Source organism: Aegilops tauschii, chromosome 5, assembly GCF_002575655.3.
Source record: "Aegilops tauschii subsp. strangulata cultivar AL8/78 chromosome 5, Aet v6.0, whole genome shotgun sequence".
Classification (NCBI taxonomy): Eukaryota; Viridiplantae; Streptophyta; class Magnoliopsida; order Poales; family Poaceae; genus Aegilops; species Aegilops tauschii.
The window spans coordinates 57,347,630-57,369,680 of NC_053039.3; the positions used below are offsets into that span (position 1 = coordinate 57,347,630).

Genomic DNA, 22,051 nt, shown 5'->3' on the forward strand with positions numbered 1-22,051 from the left:
TATTACGGCTGTATTAAGGATATAATTGAGGACCAGTCTTTTTTGATTCATATTCCGGGTTATGTATCTAAAACATATGATTCTCAGGGCGGTAAGCCGCCTGGAGACTTGTGATTCGTCTTTCTATGCAGGATAGTTAAAGACAATTATTTGAGACTACGGAGAATGAATAACCCGGAGAAATATAAAGGAGACAACTTCAATAAAACTTCAAGCATTCAAGGCGTGCACGATGGCACGGCAAAGATAAAGTGTTGGTCCTACTCTATTACAAGACTCGTTGAGTCCAAAAGGGTGAGGCATTGTTTGGTAAACCGCCAGCAGAATTACGACGCTTGATGGGTTGATGTCTCCGGCTCGTCTCTTTCTTCTCCTCCGGCTGTTCCCAGGATCTGGAAAGTCGAAGACTTCCAGTCGATGCCGCTCAGAGCTTCGAACTGGGCTTCCTCGTCAATTAACCCGGCCGGGTCAATTTCTGGAGCGAAGGTGTGCTGACGAGCCGGCGGGATTAAACTCAGAGCTTCATAGCGAGGGGTCGGGATCCTCTGATTCTCCGCATTGTAACCCGGCTGATACTTGGTCAGATCTGTGTCGTTGCCGATAAGAGTGGCCACCGGGCGTACAGTCTTCACGCAAGCTGCGAAGTCCTTCTGATCAAAGGCGGTGCCGTCTTCCTTCAGGCTTGGGTAGCCGAGGGCGATGTCCGCCGGGTCTAGCTCTGGCAAGAATGCCTTGGCCCGGCTCAACGCAGCGATTGCTCCGGCTCTCGCAGAGGCCCGTCGCAGCTCTTGGATACGCTGAGGCAGAACGGCGAGCCGGCGCAGGACTTCTGCCAGGTGAGTCGGCACCTCGTTGGATAGGGCCACCACAGCTAAGGCACGCTGTGACCCGGTGTAGAGCTGCTCCACCAGGGTATACACGGCCTTCAGCTTGGTTACCACGCTCTGGTTGAGGTTGGCACTTCTGGGACCTGTTTACAGAATCAGATAAGCAGCCGACAAGTATGAATTATGAGATATAAACATTCTAAACTTGATGAAAGCCGGTGAGGTGACTTACCGAAGATGGCGGCCACCATTTGGGACACCTGGTGCTTTAGGCCGGAGAGCTCGGCGGTCTTCTCGGAGAGAGTCTTCTCCGCCTGTTCCGCTCGGTTCACCAATGTGGCCTTCTCTTCGGCCCACGCCTTCCGCTCAGCGTCAAACTCTGTCTTCAGCTTCTCTTGAGCGGCGATGCTAGACACAAATTTGGCATTTGCCTTCCGGGTCTCCATCTCTTGCATCTGCAGCCGGCTCTTGAGATCAGCCATGTCAGCCTCTAGCTTCTTGCCAGCAGCCTGCATACATTTTCGGGTTATGACATGAACAGTTACTATATAAATTTTAAGTCCCAAGCGTTTTCCAAGCAAAGACACTTGGCACTTGGGGGCTAATGCATATTGAACGTATTGCCGGTTCAACTGAGTAAGCCGGAACCTAAGTCTACAACATACTTAATCATAAGTCGTCGACTTGGGGGCTAGCATGATAAAGGTAACTATGCAGTAAGTAAGAGGATAGCAGAAGGATACCTCAGATTTTTGCTGGATCTGGTTCACCATGGCAACCTCTGCGTCCCGGCTCTTGTGCACTTGGCTAATGTAGCCAGAGACGAGCTCTCCAATGCTCAGGTTGGTGTGGTCGGAGAGGTCCAGGTTCACCCGGTGGGGCTGCAGCAACTCCCCCTTAGCGGAGCACTTAGCCAGTGCGGTAGGTCTCCCCGGCTCAACAAAAGCCGTCCGGGTGATTACCACGTCCGGGTCATTTGTTGGTTGAGCCGCGCCGGAGGCCTCCGGGTCAGCAGAAGCTTCTACAGGTGCCGTGTCCGTTGGAGTGGTGGCTTCGGGGGCGGAGGCAGCTGGCGCTTCTTGGACCGTCACCTCCGGCTCAGGCAAATCCGGCACTCCGGCCGACTTGGTTTTCTTCGCCCTCTTGGTGAGCTTTGCCTGGGCACTGAAAGAACAACAAAGGTTAGTATAAAAAGTATGAGCAAGGACCAGAACAAATATAAGAGGGTTATCATTACCCGGGCACGGTCTTGAAAGCCGGAAGACTCGACTGCATAGAGTTGCCCGAAGAGGGGGAGGTCTCCTGATAATTGGAGTCAGAAGAATTGAGTGGCTGATGGATAACACCCGCCAACGGATGAAAAGGGTACAAGTGGGAAATAACCTCAGTTCGGCGTTTCCTTGATGCGTCAGGTAACCCGGAGGAGAGGTCGGTGTCCTTGTTGGTCCGGGTGTGACGCCGGCTTTCATGAACCTGTCGCTTCAAAATAAATTGAGGGTCTTGGTAAGCTAAAGGATGTGAAAAGCTTACTTTCCGGGTTACCCTTCGGACTTTCAGCTTTGGCAAGGGCTCCGGGTAGGAGGAAAGTGACATTACCTCTTCAACCACCGGGTTACTTGCGCCGGTGTCATCCTGTCAATGAGCAAGTATTGATAAGGCGGACAGCAACAAATAACAAATACAGCAAGGATTTAAAGGCTCAGGGGTTACCTCTGACTCGGAGCTGTCGCTTAATTGCATCAGCTCTGAAGCAGTAGGCCTGCTTCCTTTCTTGCGAGGGGCGGCTTTCTTGGCGGCTTTCTTCGCCTTCCTGGCCTTCTTGGCCGCTTCATGGTCGTATTTGACCCGCCAGAACTTATCATCAGCCTGAAAAATGCAATGAGGTTTTCTTAAAACAATTCAGATGAAAGTCATGTGCAGAAGAAGATAGGATGTTCAGATTGGCGGCTTACCGCTGGGGCTGGGTTGGTCTTGCAGAAGGGGGCTAACCCGGTCCTTCCGCAGTCTGCCAGGCTCTCGTTCAAAAGAGCCTTGGTCATCTCTTCTGCAACGTCTTCAGGAAGATCGTTGCGGCTGTGTCTCTGAGGGTCATCTTTTCGGCCCGTGTACTCACACATTAAGCCGGGGCGGCGGCTCAATGGGATCACCCGCCATGAGATCCAGACCCGGACCAGGTCGATTCCATTCAGACCATTGCCCAGGAGAAACTTGATCTTGTTGATAGTGGGGAGCAGAGGTTGGCGCTCTGCTTGAGTCAGCTTGTCTGACAGTGGGTGAGTCGGCTCCAGACGCGAGGGGCGAAAGCCGGGCAACGGACTCTCGTCAGCCGGCGACGTGTCTTGGCAGTAAAACCACGTCAGATTCCAGTCCTTGGGGTGGCTGGGCGGCTCTGCGTAAGGGAAAAGGCAGTCCCTACGCCGCTGGATGGAGATGCCACCTAACTCCAGACTTGGCCCATTGGCGCACTCATTCTGACGGTTCAAGTAAAAAAGCTCTCTGAAGAGCAGCAGACTAGGTTCTTCTCCAAGGTAAACCTCGCAGAATACTTGGAAGTTGCAGATGTTGGACACTGAGTTGGGTCCTATGTCTTGAGGCCGCAAATCGAAGAAGTTTAGAACGTCTCTAAAAAACTTTGAGCCGGGCGGTGCGAAGCCCCGGCTCATGTGATCCGCCAAAATCACTACCTCCCCATCCTTTGGCTGTGGTCTCTCTTCTGACGGGTCAGGGGCACGGTAGGACATGATGTCTTTCTTGGGCAGATATCCAGACTTAACAAAATCCGCTAGGGTCTCATTGGTGACATTGGATCTCATCCAGTTGCAAGTGATGGAGGCCTTGGGAGCTTTGGGAGGCTTGGTGAAAGTCGGCAGTCTATGATAAAAGGAAAAATGTCCGGGTTAACTATGAGCCAGAAGAAATCTACAGTTCAATGTCAATGTGGCGGCTTATGAAGGGGACTAATGGTATACACTTAAGTGCATCGGGCTATTTAAGCCGCCGAGGGATTGAGAGTAATTTGATTGTCTACAGGCCTTATCACAGCTAAGCCGGAAATTTTATGGCGCATGATTTTCTTTAAGCCGGAAGGTTCTACGGCGCGTGGTTTCTTTAAACCGGAACTGTAAACCGCCGGGATTCAATGTTTGCAATTTTTACTAAGTGTGGTAAAACAGGTTTCACACATCGCAGTAAAAAATTTGGATCAAAACAGTCGGGCAAAAGAAAAGTTTCTAGACCTAGAAACAGACGCTGGAGAAGTTCTTGAGCTCGAATGAGGCTTTTATGCAGTGAAAAGAGACCTACTGGCATTTGAAATGAGTACTAAACAACCGCCGCACTAGTTCTATACAAGGCTAAGATTAAACAGGGGCAGTAACTATACGAACTATCGGAGCTTGTGGGCGACGGCGATGAACGCGGATGAACACAGATGAACCCTACTGCAGATCTGTTCTACGGGGTAGTGAGGACTTACCGGTGCTGAAGATGTGCGGGGGTCGCCGCCGTTTGTCTGGACCGAGTCAGGGTGATGCAGCGGCCAAGATTGACGAAGACCGGGGGCGGCGGCGGCGGCGGTGGAGTTCGAGCTCAGGTAGAGGAGCAGTGGCGCGAGGAGAAAGAAGGGTGGCAGAGAAGACCGTCGGGCCGGCCTATTTATAAGGGCGAGTTCATGAGTGGGCGCGAGGATCAAGGAGTCCACGGCGTGGTTATCTCCTCACGAAACGCCTCGATTTTCGGGATGACAGTAAATGAAAAGATCCGTTGCGGATCTGGCGGAGTAAAAAACAGGTTTAATGGAAGATGACGTCACGACGGATTATCCGGAGTCCAGAGGATGACGTCACGCCGGGTTATGGCCTTCACAAAATTGTAAGCCGGAGGTTTACTGTCGAAGGAATGGAAGATTGACATGAGCCGGCTCAAATCAATCTGGGGCCTAATGTTGAGGATATAGACCTTAGAGTCACCCGCCAGGAGGGGCCGAGTTACTCATATGGTCATTGCCAGAAGCCCGGCGCCAAGCTTGAAGACGGTGGGCCAAAGATGGGCTTAAGACCCGGATATGGCTTAAGGCCCGTAGTTGCAATCATTGTTTTGGTAGAACTTGTAGTGTAAGGCAAGAATAGTTGAGAGTCCGAGCCGGACACTCTTATGAGCCGGCCGGGACTCTGAGAGCTGCTGGGCGTCAGCCTCCCTATATAAAAGGAGGACCCGGCAGCGGTTTAGGGACAAGAACAATCTCATCGAGAGCCGGGCATAGCAGTTTAGCTCCTGGTGATCGTAACCCTAATCAATACCACCTCAACTGGACGTAGGCTTTTACCTTCACCGTAAGGGGCCAAACCAGTATAAACCCTCGTGTTCCTTGTCCCGCATTAACCCCTTCAAGCTTCCTAGTTGCGATGGCTCCACGACTAAGTCCTTGCACGAGGACATCTGCCGTGACAATTCCACGACACTTTTGATGTTCTCAAACTTTTTCAATCTTCACGCAATACATGAGCGTGAGCCATGGACATAGCACTATAGGTGGAATAGAACGGTGGTTGTGGAGAAGACAAAAAGCAGGAAGATAGTCTCACATCAACTAGGCGTATCAACGGGCTATGGAGATGCCCATCAATAGATATCAATGTGAGTGAGTAGGGATTGCCATGCAACGGATGCACTAGAGCTATAAGTTTATGAAAGCTCAACAAGAAACTAAGTTGGTGTGCATCCAACTCGCTTGCTCACGAAGACCTAGGGCAATTTGAGGAAGCCCATCATTGGAATATACAAGCCAAGTTCTACAATGAAAAATTCCCACTAGTATATGGAAGTGACAACATAGGAGACTCTCTATCATGAAGATCATGGTGCTACTTTGAAGCACAAGTGTGGTAAAAGGATAGTAGCATTTCCCCTTCTCTCTTTTTCTCTCATTTTTTATTTGGGCCTTTTCTCTTTTTTTATGGCATCGTTTTTTTATTGATTGTCCGGAGTCTCATCCCTACCTGTGGGTGAATCATTGTCTCCATCATCCTTTCCTCACTGGGACAATGCTCTAATAATGATGATGATCACACTTTTATTTACTTACAACTCAAGAATTACAACTTGATACTTAGAACAAAATATGACTCTATGAGAATGCCTCCGGCGGTGTACCGGGATGTGCAATGAATCAAGAGTGACATGTATGAAAGAATATGAAGGTGGCTATGCCACAAATACGATGTCAACTACATGATCATGCAAGGCAATATGACAATGATGGAGCGTGTCATAATAAACGGAATGGTGGAAAGTTGCATGGCAATATATCTCGGAATGGCTATGGAAATGCCATAATAGGTAGGTATGGTGGCTGTTTTGAGGAAGGTAAATGGTGGGTTTATGGTACCGACGAAAGTTGCGTGGTACTAGAGAGGCTAGGAATGGTGGAAGGGTGAGAGTACGTATAATCCATGGACTCAACATTAGTCATAAAGAACTCACATACTTATTGCAAAAATCTATTAGTTATTGAAACAAAGTACTACGCGCATGCTCCTAGGGGGATAGATTGGTAGGAAAAGACCATCGCTCGTCCCCGACCGCCACTCATAAGGAAGACAATCAAAAAATAAATCATGCTCCGACTTCATCACATAACGGTTCACCATACGTGTATGCTACGGGAATCACAAACTTTAACACAAATACCTCTCAAATCCACAACTACTCAACTAGCATGACTCTAATATCACCATCTTCATATCTCAAAACAATCATAAAGAATCAAACTTCTCATAGTATTCAATGCACTTTATATGAAAGTTTTTATTTTACCCATCTTGGATGCCCATCATATTAGGACTAATTTTATAGCCAAAGAAAATTACCATGCTGTTCTAAAAGACTCTCAAAATAATATAAGTGAAGCATGAGAGATCAATAATTTCTATAAAATAAAACCACTACCGTGCTCTAAAAAGATATAAGTGAAGCACTAGAGCAAAATTATCTAGCTCAAAAGATATAAGTGAAGCACATAGAGTATTCTAATAAATTCCGATTCATGCGTGTCTCTCCCAAAAGGTGTGTACAGCAAGGATGATTGTGGTAAACTAAAAAGCAAAGACTCAAATCATATAAGACGCTCCAAGCGAAACACATATCATGTGGTGAATAAAAATATAGCCTCAAGTAAAGTTACCAATAGACGAAGACGAAAGAGGGGATTCCTTCCGGGGCATCCCCAAGCTTAGGCTTTTGGTTGTCCTTGAATTTTACCTTGGGGTGCCTTGGGCATCCCCAAGCTTAGTCTCTTGCAACTCCTTATTCCAAAATCCATCAAATCTTTACCCAAAAACTTGAAAACTTCACAACACAAAACTCAACAGAAAATCTCATGAGCTCCGTTAGTATAAGAAAATAAACCACCTCCTTAAGGTACTGTAATGAAATCATTCTTTATTTATATTGGTGTCAAACCTACTAGATTCCAACTTCTCTATGGTTCATACCCCCCGATACTACTCATAGATTCATCAAAATAAGCAAACAACACACGAAAAACAGAATCTGTCAAAAACAGAACAGTCTGTAGCAATTTGTAATGCTTGAATACTTCTGGAACTCTAAAAATTCTACAAAATTAGGAAGACCAGGGTAATTTGTATATTAATCTACTGCAAATAATCAGGGCAAAAGCTCTTTTCTGTGATTTATGAAAATTATTTTTGTGAGCACAAAGTTTCTGTTTTTTACAGCAAGATCAAACAACTATCATCCAAGAAGATCCTAAAGGCTTTACTTGGCACAAACACTAATTAAAACATAAAAAACACAATCATAACAGTAGCATGATGAATAATTTATTACTAAACAGTGGAAAAAAGCAAAGAACAAAAATAAAATTGGTTGCCTCCCAACAAGCGCTATCGTTTAACGCCCCTAGCTAGGCATAAAAGCAAGTATAGATCTAGGTATTCCCATCTTCTCCCTTTTGGTGATAAAGAGAGAACTTCTTATCTAAAGAACTTATCTTTCTATTTTGTGAGAGTACGTGACCAGTAATGGTAGAAGAAAGATTAAGCACACTACGAAAATTTGCATCTAAGCTAGCCTTCATCTCCTTGATAATTTCATTCTGATAAAAACACAAAAGAGAGGTGGATTCAACATTTTCACTCATGGGGTGCCCAAATATAGCTTTCATCTTTTCATAGGTATCGATGGCACCCCCTTCAAGAAAACCTTTTTCAAAAATAGAATCTAAAACTTGCTTGAAAGAAGAAGGTAAGCCAACATAAAAACTTCTTAAGTAAATCTCAATTTGATATTCGGGCACATAGCTGGCTCGGATCCTTAATAGCCTATCCCAAGCATCTTTCAAAGATTCATCAAGCAAATAACGAAAAATTCCGGGATCATCTTCATCAAAATTATTCAAATTCTCATCGATAATCCCGGTAGGTCTTTCCATAGCATCATTATTTATGAGCTTAGAGAGGACAGAGGGACTATCCAAAGTATTAAAACCCGGGAGAAAGCCCTTAGCCCCTTTTGGTTCGGCCATGGCGATAGAAAGGCAAAGGTTTTCGAAAATCGTTTTAGAAGTGGGGGAGAGGAAAATGAGAGGCGAATGGCAAATAATGTAATGCGAGGGAGAAGAGTTTATGATGGGTACTTGCTATGTCTTGACATGGCGTAGATCTCCCTGGCAACGGTGCTAGATATCCTTCTTGCTACCTCTAGAGCACGCGTTGGTTTCCCTTGAAGAGGAAAGGGTGATGTAGCAAAGTAGCGTAAGTATTTCCCTCAGTTTTTGAGAACCAAGGTATTAATCCAGTAGGAGACAACGCACAAGTCACCTAGTACCTGCACAAACAATCAAGAACCTTGCAACCAACGCGATAAAGGGGTTGTCAATCCCTTCACGGTCACTCGCAAAAGTGAGATCTAATAAAGATAGTAAAGTAAATATTTTTGGTATTTTTGTTGTATAGATTGGAAAGTAAAGATTGCAAAATAGTAAATGAGATGCGATGTAAATAAAAGAGATGCAATATAATATGAAAGAGACCCGGGGGCCATAGGTTTCACTAGTGGCTTCTCTCAAGATAGCATGTATTACGTTGGGTGAATAAATTACTGCCGAGCAATTGATAGAAAAGCGCATAGTTATGAATATATCTAAGGCAATGATCATGAATATAGGCATCACGTCCGTGTCAAGTAGATCAAAACGATTCTGCATCTACTACTATTACTCCACACATCGACCGCTATCCAGCATGCATCTAGAGTATTAAGTTCATAAGAACAGAGTAACGCTTTAAGCAAGATGACATGATGTAGATGGATAAACTCAAGCAATATAATATAAACCCCATCTTTTTATCCTCGATGGCAACAATACAATACGTGCCTTGCTGCCCCTACTGTCACTGGGAAAGGACACCGCAATATTGAACCCAAAGCTAAGCACTTCTCCCATTACAAGAAAGATCAATCTAGTAGACCAAACTAAACCAATAATTCGAAGAGACATGCAAAGATACCAAATCATGCATATAAGAATTCAGAGAAGAACCAAATAATATTCATAGATAATCAAGTTCATAAATCCACAATTCATCGGATCTCGGCAAACACGCCGCAAAAGAGTATTACATCGAATAGATCTCCAAGAACATCAAGGAGAACTTTGTATTGAAGATCAAAGAGAGAGAAGAAGCCATCTAGCCAATAACTATGGACCCGAAGGTTTGCGGTAAACTACTCACGCTTCATCGGAGAGGCTATGGTGTTGATGTAGAAGCCCTTCGTGATTGATTCCCCCTCCGGCAGATCGCCGGAAAAGGCCCCAAGATGGGATCTCATGGGTACAGAAGGTTGCAGCGATGGAAAGTGGTTTCATGGCTCCCCCTAATGTTTTTAGGGTATAAGAGTATATATAGGCGAAAGAAGTACGCCGGTGGAGCTACGAGGGGCCCACGAGGGTGGGGGCGCGCCTACCCCCCGGCGCGCCCTTGTGCCTTGTGGGCGCCTCGTTGCGTCTCTGACTTCATCTCCAAGTCTTCTGGTTTGATTTCGGTCCAAGAAAGATCATCGCGAAGGTTTCATTCCGTTTGGACTCCGTTTGGTATTCCTTTTCTGCAAAACTCTAAAATAGGAAAAAAAACAGAAACTGGCACTGGGGCTCCGGTTAATAGGTTAGTCCCAAAAATAATATAAAAGAGCATATTAAAGCCCATTAAACATCCAAAACAGATAATATAATAGCATGGAACAATCAAAAATTATAGATACGTTGGAGACGTATCAGCTTCTGATCTCTACTCGCCCCCAGCCGTCTGCCTCGCCGGCGACATGCCGTCCCCGAACGGCATGACTCTAGTAGGAGACGCCGGACTAACAGGAGGTCAGGAGCCGCTCGCCCAACAGCGTCACCGCTGCCCGGGTGCGCCGCCGTGCCTACCTTCCCAGTCCGTTCAGGGCTCAGGCGTGCAGAACCCACTAAGCCAACCCGATTTATCCTGAGATACATCCTCAACACTCAACAGCCACTCCTCATCACCCATTTTCTAATTGATTCATTACTCATTAGGAAGGACTGTCATTAGGGTTTGTTGTGTGCTGAGTGCTACCTACACTTAATGGTTCAGATGTATTTCAGTAATCTTTAGTACCTGTAAAGTTCACAAGGTTTCAAAATTCCGGCCCTAGGAACAGACAATAGTAATTTTGGATGGTTGGTCGTAGTGATATTGACCCAGATTACTATTGTAGGCCAGGTTTGTTGACAATTTCACTTGTCTTTCTTACTCATTCGATATGATATCCAATTATTCACGTCGATTAGTTGCAACCAATAAGTGCTAGACAAACTTCTTGATTCAGATTTTGGACGGTCTCTTACTGTAGTTACAATTCTGCATACGTGTCCTAGTAAGCTCACAAGTAAATGATTGATTCACTACATCTATGCTTGCCTTGTCATATTTGTATTTGTTGTCAATATTCTTTTAGGGTGGACCACCCTGTTTCAAAATACTGGAACCGTAGACATGAGTGAATAGTATTTCTCTGTGTGATCTCTTCCATCATGTGTGGGCAACGAAAACTGCATTGTATAGAAAGAAAGTGTCATTTCCTGGTTTTACATAGACTACGATCGTTTACATGGAATACAATCTGCCTACTTGCTTTGTGTCGCACTACCAGCACTCCACCCTTGAAGCTAAACATTATGCCACTAATAATTCCTTAGTTTATTTGTTCAATACAATTTTGATATGATTCTAATGTTCCTACTTCACTTTTTAAATGTGTGTCTGCCTGTTATAGAGACATAAGAGGTTTGTATTTCTGTGTGTGGTCTGGTCAGCACGGTTGGGGGTGACCTTTGCATATGTAGGGGTTTATAGGGAGACACTCTTCGAGTTGAATCCGCAATGCATTCCATAGATAATCTGACTACTTCTTATGTTTTCATGAATCTCAGATTTTGAACAACACCATAATGATTATGAGCTTGCGCGCATGAAAAGAATAAAGCAGAACACTGCCATGACTGTCAAACTTGGCATTAAGGGACTGAAATCAAGTCTGGATGCAATGCAATGCGAATGCTCTCCACCTACAGATTCATGCTCAGAATATGATCCTAAAAGTAATTCTGAGCTAGAGGGAGACCTACGTCAATGTAGCTCCCTAGTGGAGGAGTCAGAGGCAGATGCCCTATCTTATTCACCCATCAAGGTGCTTGCTCTAACTTTCCAAGGTTATATTGGTCGCACATATCTCGCAATTGATGCTTTGCATTGCTTCTATTTTGTTGCACTGTCGTTAGCTTAGTTTACACATCGTGTATGTGAATACGCCCTGCCTATCCATTTTCAGTACATATTCCATCTGTCATCATACCATATTTATCCATTCAAATGCTATTCTTGTGTATCAGACATTCAAAAGGAAGAGGGCGATTGCTGATCGCGGAGGAGCACGAGCAAAGTATTTGGAAAAGGTAGTGACACCTGATAAATCAAATAGCCCATTAGGTGTAGTTGCAATATCACCTGGCCCACAAAACACCCCAACTCTTATAGACTCTAGCCCTACTACGCTGGTAATTTCTGATGCCCCAACTCAGCAGACCCCAACTGCAGCAAACAGTGTGATGATGCCAGTTGACATAGCACCATCTCTACGATGCAAAACCCCCATTCCAGCAAAGAGTACACCAAATCCAGTTGCCAAATCCCTTTTTGAACCAGAGAGAGCCCCAATTGCAGCGAATAGGACCCCTGTTCCATTTCTTCCTAGTTTAGAAGATGAAGCTTATATTGTTGTCAAGAACTTTGTGCACATCTTTCCTTCATGGAAAGATTATACCGTAGACACAGAACAATTCCCAGTCTTCCTCCGCAACTTATGCGTAAGTAATGTACTAATGTAATTCATGGTAATTACTGCATATGTTTCTGCTGAAGAATACAAAAGATTTCATTCTTTTAAATAGGCGAGGACCAAACTAGATTGTCAAGACAAGCAAGGGTTGGTTGCGCTTTTCAAGCACTCATTGATGAAGATCGTTCCTACCTGAGGCAAGCGCACTTCGATGGCAAGCCTCTAAATGAAATTTCTGTAAAGTCTTCGGTGTTACATTTATTAGACAATGACTGGAATAATCTTGTTACACATTGGTCTCGTCTGCAGCGTAAGGTACTGTCTATGATATCACATCACAATTTAAACTACATTTCTACATTTGCCTTAACGTCTCACTTGTACGAAAACCGTTAGCTGAAGAACATTCATTCTCAAGGGACCACAGAATCTTGCAACTATATTGCACACTGCATTGCTCTTGTGAGTACCTCTTGCCCTGTATGACCATTACTTTCATAGCTGTTTGATTATGTAGCATCACTGCACATGTTAGCCTCGTTATCGTCAATTTGGTGGACATTATAAGATCCGTATGGACTCTTACATAAATTTAGAATCAACCCAATGCTTTTGAAGAGGTTTAGCTCTGCAGTCCTCTTGTAAGGACTGAACGTCGTCTATCAAGAATGTTTTGTACAGTACACCAGTGTTCAAAACACTCTTGTATTATGGGAAGAGGGATTGGTTCATTGTGTATCATTCTGCATCTTATCTCCCTCGCCCACCATTTACTAAAAAATATCAGATCTATATTTAATCTTACCAACAACTTGAATACACAGACAATGCTAGTGTAGAAGTGTAGCCCATTGCTCTTGTCAGTACATTTTGTCCTGTAACGCTTGTACTTTCAGGGATTGGTAGTTGATTATGTAGCATCAATATGCATCTTATTTTCATTATCCTCTACCCCTTCTAGTATTATCATATCTATAATTACTCTCTACAAAATGTAGAGTACATGCAATGCTTATGAAGAAGATTCTGTGCTGAAATTCTTGAGTTATCCTTCCCTTGACATGGAGAAGGGCATTATAAAGTCAGTGTTAACTGTTAATGTAAGTCAGTCCTTCTAAAGCCTTTATCCTCAACTGCTGTTTAATTTGCTCATACTCCCTATCGTTTACTACTGTTTAGTTTGCTGTTTCTATCAAAATGCATGTTCACAACAAACGTAAGTTCCAAGTTTTACTTGTAAAACCAAATCCCTTATTCATACCATGCACATTACTCAATACTCCCTATATGTATGCTTGTTTTTGTGGATCTATAATCCAGTGTGTGGTGAAGCAGCCCACGTTTGCACCTTGTCATCTCATGTTTTATCTTACTGATGTGGCTGATGATATGAACAACATGCCATGCACATTAACCAAAATAGATACAATGATTGTCTTTGCCCTTCATCTATGCTTGTTATGTTGACATGGTAATCCAGTAGTGTGGTGAAGCTCCCTGCATTATGAACAATGCCAAATTATGCTATTGATATTTTGAACTTAGTCTTTATTTTCTAATTTGAAATTGGATGGAATTGACATCACAGTTATCATCTTTGTTTATACACGTGAAAAACCTGTCATCTCTCTGCTTGGTTCAGGGTGATATGCCTGATGGCATGCACAAGTCTGCTGAAGGCTGTGAGACAAACCCAACATATATTGCAGCAAAGAAGGCAAAACATTTTGAAGATAGCGAGACAACCCCAAAGTCTTGTCTTGATGCAGTGTTCAAGTTACTTGAGACTAGCAGTCAGACAATCTCACAGAATTCGCTGTTTGAATCAGTTCGACTTCTTCAATCCAAAGTTCTAGCAAAAAGGCATTTTGCAACTCAACTTCGACTTGAAGTCCTATCTCTAAGAAAGATTGCGGAGAACACCAATGAGAACCTCATTGCTAAATAGCTACACCTGGAAGCTATGACCGACATGCTAGGCCGGTCTCACAGCCTTGCTCAGCAGCTTGCCCAGCAGTTCCCGGGCAAGGCTAACCTTTCTTGAACTGTCTTGGAAGTGGTCTCGGTTCAGTATTATTTTGTTACGCTGCAATGGTGCCTAGTTTTTGTAATTTGCTTCTTCGTTGCGCTTTATGATCACTGGTGGCGAACTTCAATGCCCAGTGGATGTAATATACCATAAATCCTTTATTGTATAGTGTAGGTTTATTCTAAGTTACTATGTCGTAATTTCTTTATTGTATAGAGTAGGTTCGTTCTTAATTCCTACTAGTTACTGCCATCATTCGCTATCTGAAAAAAATCTGATGTAGTTGACCGGGCCAAAACATTCGCCTCTAATGGGCCTGGTTTTTAGCGGGCCACAATTGGGCCAGCCTGCACCTTTCTTGGGCCCGAATGGCCATTGGGGCCTTCACACTTTGCGCCAGGCCCACAACTTACCCCGGCCTATATTCAGCCCAAATTTTAGTTGGGCCTTTTATGGACCCAGCGCTTAGTTTGGTCACTGTAGCATTGGGCCATTAACAGGCTGAATATTCTGCTGGTCTGTTTGGCCTTTAGCAGGCCAAAATTCATGTTGGGCCTCAATTTTCACTAGTCGTCGACAGGCCTTCAGCAGGCTGAAATGTAGACCGGGCCTTTTTTGGCCCAGTTATATAACGGGCCGTTACCAGGTCGAAGCATATCTCGGGCCTTAGTTGGCCCACTGATATCATGGGCCTTTAAGAGGCCGAAAGCTTAGTATAGGCATCAACGGGCTGAATTATATAACAGGCCTTTAACAGGCTCAAAGTCACATTAGGCTGAACTGTTGCCACCTTTATCACGGGCCGTTAGTGGGCTGGATGTCGCGTCGGACCATATATGGCCCATGGGCAGCACGGGCCATTCCCAGGCCGAAAGACACACCAGGCTGAAATGGGCCCATGTCTACATCGGGCCTCTAACAGGCCGAAAGTCACTGGGCCGTAATTGGGCCCAAATATTTGGCGAACAATTAACGGGCCAGATCTGGCTTCGGGCCGTAAATGGGCCTTTATTAAATAGGCTATTATTGGGCTGGCCCACTAGTACCTGAGTAAGTACTACGGGCCTTTGACTGGGCCGGCCTTTTTAACCTATATGGGCCTCTGTTGGGCCTTGCCACGTGTCGACGTATCATAGGCATGTCTCCTCCAATGGACAGACGACATCTGGCCCACTGAGGAGCAAACACGTGATAGAGGCGGGGTGTCCCGATCTTTTGATGAGATGATAACTATCGATTTGGTGAAAGCCGACTTTGACGATCCGACTACAAACATGCACGACGTTGCGCCTTAGCAATCGCCAAACCAATCTCCCAAGTTTACTGACAATGCTGGAAGCACGATCAGCCTGACCACGAAGGTCTATTCCTGCACGCAATCGAAGAACAAGCAAGAATATGATAATGCAATCTGAATATTGATAATATAGATGAAGTATTGATAAAGGTGGGGATCCGAAAACGGTCTTGGTCTGGTCGTTGGACACAAACGAAGTACACGAAGTTGCAATGGCTAACTTTTAACTAAGCAAATCCCAAGGAAAAAGCTACTAGATGGATCTACTTATATAGAAGCAAGGGGTGGCGGACAAGGAGGTGGAACGACGTCCCAAGACAGCCTAAAACTAACCCTAGGTCGTACAAGGCTCATGGCCCAAGGGAAGGTGATGCAACACCTTTGGACTTGTAGTTTGACTCAGATTCTGCTGCAACGTCAGATTGTTTCGTTGATATCTCAACGCTCAAGAAGAATTTGAAGGTGAAACCAATTGGGTTGGAAAGATCACGAAATCTACTTTTCAACAAGAAAAGAATCACCCAATTCAGAGTCCGTATAAAAGAGTTCTTGACGTTTTGAGTCAGGTATGTCTGTGTAGTCCGAATTTGAATGCAGAACGTGAGAGACTTGGACTCTATCTTTTCTTGGTCCAAAAGTGACGTGAGAGGACTTTTTGAACATCACCTAAACTTCTCTTTTTCCCTTATCTTCATATGTGGATTGTACAAATGTCCCATACACCTGTAATTAGACATGTAACAAAAGTGTGTGAAGTATTTTTGTCCTGCATGACATAAATAAATTATTTTGCATTAGAAATCACCTCACAAATATACATGTATGCAATATTTTTGGTCGTATCCAAGGTAGTCATGTCCTCATCATCCTCCCCTTCTTGAAAACAAAGCCGTCCTCGGCGTTGCTTAATCTGAAATGTGGCTAACAAAAGAGGCAAGGTGTACATGTTGTATATGTACTAGCACAAATGCCCGTGCGATGCAACAGGAGAAAACATGGACGGACACTGCCGCCATCTATTTCAACACGGCACCCTATTTTAAAATAGTAACTAGTTCAAAGTTATTCAGTGAAATACTAACGGGTTATTTCTATAGAAAAAATTAGCAATTTCAAAGTTATAACTCAATTTTGTGATGCTTAGATTGGATGATGAACTTCAAACTCACCCATCTCTCCTTTGTATGTATAGGTATATAGATGTGCTTCGCTGAAGAGAAAGGGCGAGAAGTGACTCTGTGTCACAACAAACGCTAAAGTTTCTCTCACATCATATGTCTCTACCTCCACCACAGTGCGCTTCATCAATCCGCCGGCTTCACAATGCTTAAGTTGTAAATCAAATTGGAAGATCAAATGCAAGCACCATCGAAGATAAGCAAATGAGACGACACAAGAGCTAGTTAGCTTTTGTTTTTACGGTAAAAACCATTGTAATTGGGCCGATGAACCCTAAACTTTTCTCAATGTAATCTCATAAACAATGTAACTATTATTTGATACCAACAAAGGGAACCGCCATCACCTCCCCTAAAAAAGCAGCTGACTGCCCACGAATTTCCATACTGTTGCTTTTGCATGTTCCACTTCAACTATCTGCCTTGATCCTTCATGAAGCAACACGTTCCTCGATACCACTTCCTGAAAGTTAGAACAATATCACGGGCATAGGTAGTACAACACTATTACTTCGTGAAAGTTTCTGCTGAACTATCTTTACTATATGTTTTTGGAAAAATAGAACCCTCCTTGCTGTACCAGAAAAGCACACCTACAATGGCAGAACTGCATCAACTATGAAATATACCACTTTGATTCTACAGAAAATAGGGACACCGAGAAAGAGTGAGGTATAGAAAAAACATTTCAACTATGATTCAGTAACCAGCCAAAGGGCTGCTAAATCTCTTGAGGCATAGTTGAAGCCACCATCTCTTTTAACCCCTATCAAAGGGATTTGATGACCTTCAATGAATATTGCACGAGCAACCTCACTTTCTTAGACCAAACCTTTGCTTATTCAACAGGCCTGGAACTCGTGGATTGTAAGGATTATAACAGCTCTCCCCCTGAAAGGTTAGTAATTAGCTATGTTTCTCATTTGAAAACATAAACCAATAACCAGTGAAGAGACAGTCGTCATAAATAAGCATCTCAAGAAAAAAAAGACGCACACCAGTAAATAAATGAAGCTAATTTGTAAAATATTGGCAGCAAATGTAGAATATTGATATTTGGCACTTCATATGACAAAAATAAACCAGGATAAGCCACCTCAAATAATTTGACCGTATCATCTTCAGTATGGTTCAAATGAGGGAGAAAATAGAAATCCATTAAGCACAAATTCCTTGTCAGCAACCATTGCCATATTTCAGTTTTATAAAGTACCAATAGTTCATTTTGCATACAGAAACAGGTCAACATTCTAGAAACAGATGTGTTCGTCTTCATCTAGAGTCCAATTGACATAAAATAAATCAAGTTGCAGCTGCATTCTGTTGACGCATTGCTCAGCAAATTTTTAGAATTATAAGTCAAATTCCAGTAGAAAGTATGACTACTGCATCTTAAAAATGCACATCTAATAGCTTGTAAACCTGGTCAATTTGCTGCCTGCTAATTTAGAATATTTCTTCTCGCATACCTGCAGTTTCGAATATTCCTAGGCTCTGCATGTAAGAGGAGCAACGGACCTAATGGAACTACATCTTGTTAACCGAACATGAGGCGAGTCATGGGCAATATCGCTGCCTGCGCTCTCCCAGGTGAGGCGGTGAGGAGGCAACGACGGTAGTGCGCCTATCAAATGGCGGCCATGGAGCTCCAAATTGGAGGAGAGGGTGGTCTCCGGTCTTGCTCTGTTGATTGGCAGCCATGGAGCCCCAATATAGAGGACGAACGGATGTTGGATTCTGCCATACTCATCGAGGAAGATATGCATGTCCAATAGGGATAAACTATCAATGCTGGACTGGAATATGTGTTTCGATTGCACCGAACTCCGGACTTTCTAGCTATAAAAATTTGTGATGTGAGCAAAACAATGGACAGATATAAACTGAAAACCAATACAGTTTATTTCATACAAGTACGCTTTGAAAAAACATGCCCATGCAAAGAGGGTCCAAAGTTGATGATGAGAGGCAAACTAATCTCCCCTATTTGAAGTATGGTCATGGAAGCAGCCTGCATTGGAAGGGTGTGCCATGGTCCAGTAAGTATGACCCTTACGAAAATTGGTTAACTCAACAATGCAAGGAATCTATGAACAATGCATATAGAAATCTGAATGATATATAAATGAAAAATTACCACTTACTCAATAGGTCTAGTGAGATGCGATGTAGCACTTTGACAGCCAAATTATCTTGCAAAATGCAAATACAGTACGTACATTATTGAATTTCCCACCTCAATAGCAAATTCAGGTTAGAATTTTATGTCGACAAAAACACATCAGTTCCGGTAAGTAATATGCAGTAAAGACTCCGCATTGCCATTACGAAAGGACAAATCAGAGTAGAGCTAACAGCAACTGAAGGCTGAATACTAAAACTATCTAGCCTCTGCACCATGGCTGGCTCTACCATGTGAACTACTCCCTCCGTTCCTAAATATAAGTCTTTTTAGAGATTGCACTACAAACTACATACGGATGTATATAGACATATTTTAGAGTGTAGATTCACTCATTTTGCTCTGTATGTAGTCCATAGTGAAATCTCTAAAAAGACTTATATTTAGGAACGGAGGGAGTATTTGCTACAGAGTTAAGAAATGTCTGAATGACTACCTACACGAACAGTAGTACAAGATGGGCTTGTTCATAAATCTACATACTTTCTCAAACAGCAGCTCTATGTCTAACTTGCATAAACATAATCTACTAAAAGTATAGCAAACTATTATAACCACCACTAGCAATTTAAATCAATTTCCCATGTCAATAATACAAAATAAATGGTATTAATGTTATTGTGTTCTAGCAACACATGACTAAAGATTGGAAAGGATCATGCTCACATGTTGAAGCGGTCTTGGCACTTGACATCCTGCAGATATAGAAAACAAAGACAAAAGGGGACATGAGACAAATCAATTGAACAAGAAATTTGTATCTCCTCTGGACCATACATGATCTGATGTGCACATACAGGATGAGCTGATGGACTGCACGAGATGCTTCTTCTTGTGCTTGCTTCTCTAGCTCAGCCAGCGGGTTAAGGAGATTGACTTCATTCTGTAACACCTGCTCGGATTCCCAACAAAAAAGACAGATATGTTAAATTCCATGGCAAACAGCAGGGAAGGAGGAGCGTCATGCCACAGGAGAGTGTCTAGAGGCAACAACCACATGTATGTATGTGCAGTTCGGCACCATTATTTGTTTGGCACTATCATCGAAGAGAAGAGAAACCAATATTAGTGTTTGCACAATAGTGCTTCTCTACTAAATATTGTAAGAGATTAACTGTATTGCCTCGTTTATATCCTCTGGTTTCTCCAGGTAAGTGCTGCCTTTGAGCGGAAACTACTGAAGAAGAGAAATAAATAAACAGAAGCAAGAATTGATTCATGAAAAACTTGCCATGACAGATGACATCCCAATAGACATTATTGAACTGCTTTTGAGAAGTCAGGATAAGAGACCATGGATAACTAAGGCCCTGTTTGGTTCATAAGTTCTAGGACTTTTTTTAGTCCCAACTTATAAGTCCCAAGTCCCTAAAAAGTCCCAACCTGTTTGGTTCCTGGGACTTAACATGGACTAAAAGACCATATTACAATTATAAGTTCCTATAAGACTCGCCTTGAGAGTCTTATTTCATAAGTCCCAAATGCCCACTTTAAGTTCATATAAGTCCCTCCTGTTTGGTTTAGATGGGACTTATAGGGACTTTTTCAAGTCCCTAAACCAATAAGTCCCTGGAAACAAACACCCTCTAAGGCTAATTCTGCTGAAGATTGACACTACTTTTCAGCAGAAGCATTTGAAATCACACTACTTTTCAGCATAAGCCTTTTGAACCAAATAGTTCTAGGATTTTGTAGCAGGCTAGCAGACAAATAGAGATGAGGGAGCGGAGGCTAGAGTGGCAGCGAGCTCACCGAGGGAGGAGAGATGCTGTCTGGAGGGCTCGCCTGCAGCAGGATCTTGCCACTGGGCGACGACGAGCCATGGAGGGGGCGTGAACAACCTGGTTCTCGGCCTCTGCCATGCTCGCCCTGCCGTGCCTCCCCTGTACGGCGGAGCAACCATGGTGCCGCCACGGAGAACCCCGACGCCTTGCAAGGTCCTACCGCCGCTCGCCTGGATCCGTACGCCGCCGTCATCCCGCGCGTCCGACCCGTCCGCCGCCGCTCGCCTGGATCCGTACGCCGCCGTCATCCCGCGCGTCCAGCCCGTCAACCGCCGCTCGCCTAGATCCGTACGCCACCGTCGTTCTGCGCGTCCAGCCCGTGAACCGCCGCTCGCCTAGATCCGTACGCCACTATCGTTCCGCGCGTCAAGCCCGTCCGCTGCCCCCTGTGCAGATCTCACTCGATCGGATCGAGCGGGAGAGCAGCCTGCCGCCCCACACGCTCGTTGACCAGCCTCATCTAGAGATAGGGGTAGGCGCGCCGGCGGGGTAGGCGGTGGCGGCGTGGGGCGCGGTGTGGCGGCGCGCGGTGAGGCGAGGCGGCGTGGGCGCGGCGTGGCAGGCGGCGGGCTGGAGGTGGGATCGATAGGATTGTCATGGGGCTGGGTTAATTTTTTTTTCTTTTCTCTCGCAAACACCGGTTCGTGTTGACTTATTACAAGGACTGCGGGTTGAATTTCTAGAAAATAGGAGGGCCTTTTTGCAAAAGCGCCGCGACGGGGGTGAGCGGGCAGAAGCCCTGATCGCTTTATTATTCGAGAAAGATATGTCATCCATTTTTACTTCCCTTGGTTTTTGCACATATGACACATGTATACATGAGTAATCTTCATAGTTCATAAAATCTATAGCCAAAACATTATCACAAGAAGTAGAAGGCATAGAAATATTGCAACTCAGTTTGCACATATAAATGAAGCTCTTATTCATATCAAAAGATTGACAATATTCATCATTAAACCATCCCAACATTGGTGAATAAACCTTACGTGCATCAAATTTACATGCTACAACATGCTTAAATAAGAAGGTCACTAAGATTAGAGGTCATATCAAAATGATTAAACATTAGCACAATTATTTTAAAATGTATTTGATTCAAATATGATTAATTTCCTGATTCAGATGGTTCTTTGACATCAACAGTTAATTCGATGGGCGCACTCAAAATTGTTGGTATTTCAGTTATTTGATCACATGATGCATTCATGACAGTAACATAATTCTCTAAAATAGGTGGCGTGCTCAAATCAACAGGTAACTCAACACATGATGTATTTAAGTTAATTAGGCATGCATCATTCTCATGTGAAGTTATATTATCAACACCTTTACTGTTACCTTGTCCCAAAGACGTAGCTGATGTAGGTAT

General features: G+C 43.9%; 1 protein-coding gene across 2 annotated transcripts; it reads right to left on the reverse strand.

The window, feature by feature from the left end:
• Positions 1–16,943: 16,943 nt before the first annotated feature.
• Positions 16,944–21,288, reverse strand: LOC109775074 (uncharacterized). Of its 2 annotated transcripts, none has more exons than XM_020333829.4 (5): positions 20,648–21,288; positions 19,693–19,787; positions 19,562–19,590; positions 18,858–18,905; positions 16,944–18,724 (listed from the first exon to the last, which is right to left on the reverse strand). In XM_020333829.4, exons 1-5 carry the CDS (start codon positions 20,870–20,872, stop codon positions 18,687–18,689), a joined length of 435 nt encoding a protein of 144 aa, XP_020189418.1. In that variant the 5' UTR covers positions 20,873–21,288; the 3' UTR covers positions 16,944–18,686. The 2 variants fall into 2 exon arrangements, with proteins under 2 accessions (XP_020189418.1, XP_020189419.1); XM_020333830.4 differs by lacking the exon at positions 20,648–21,288 and adding an exon at positions 19,890–20,205 and having other exon boundaries at positions 17,982–18,724.
• Positions 21,289–22,051: the final 763 nt, after the last annotated feature.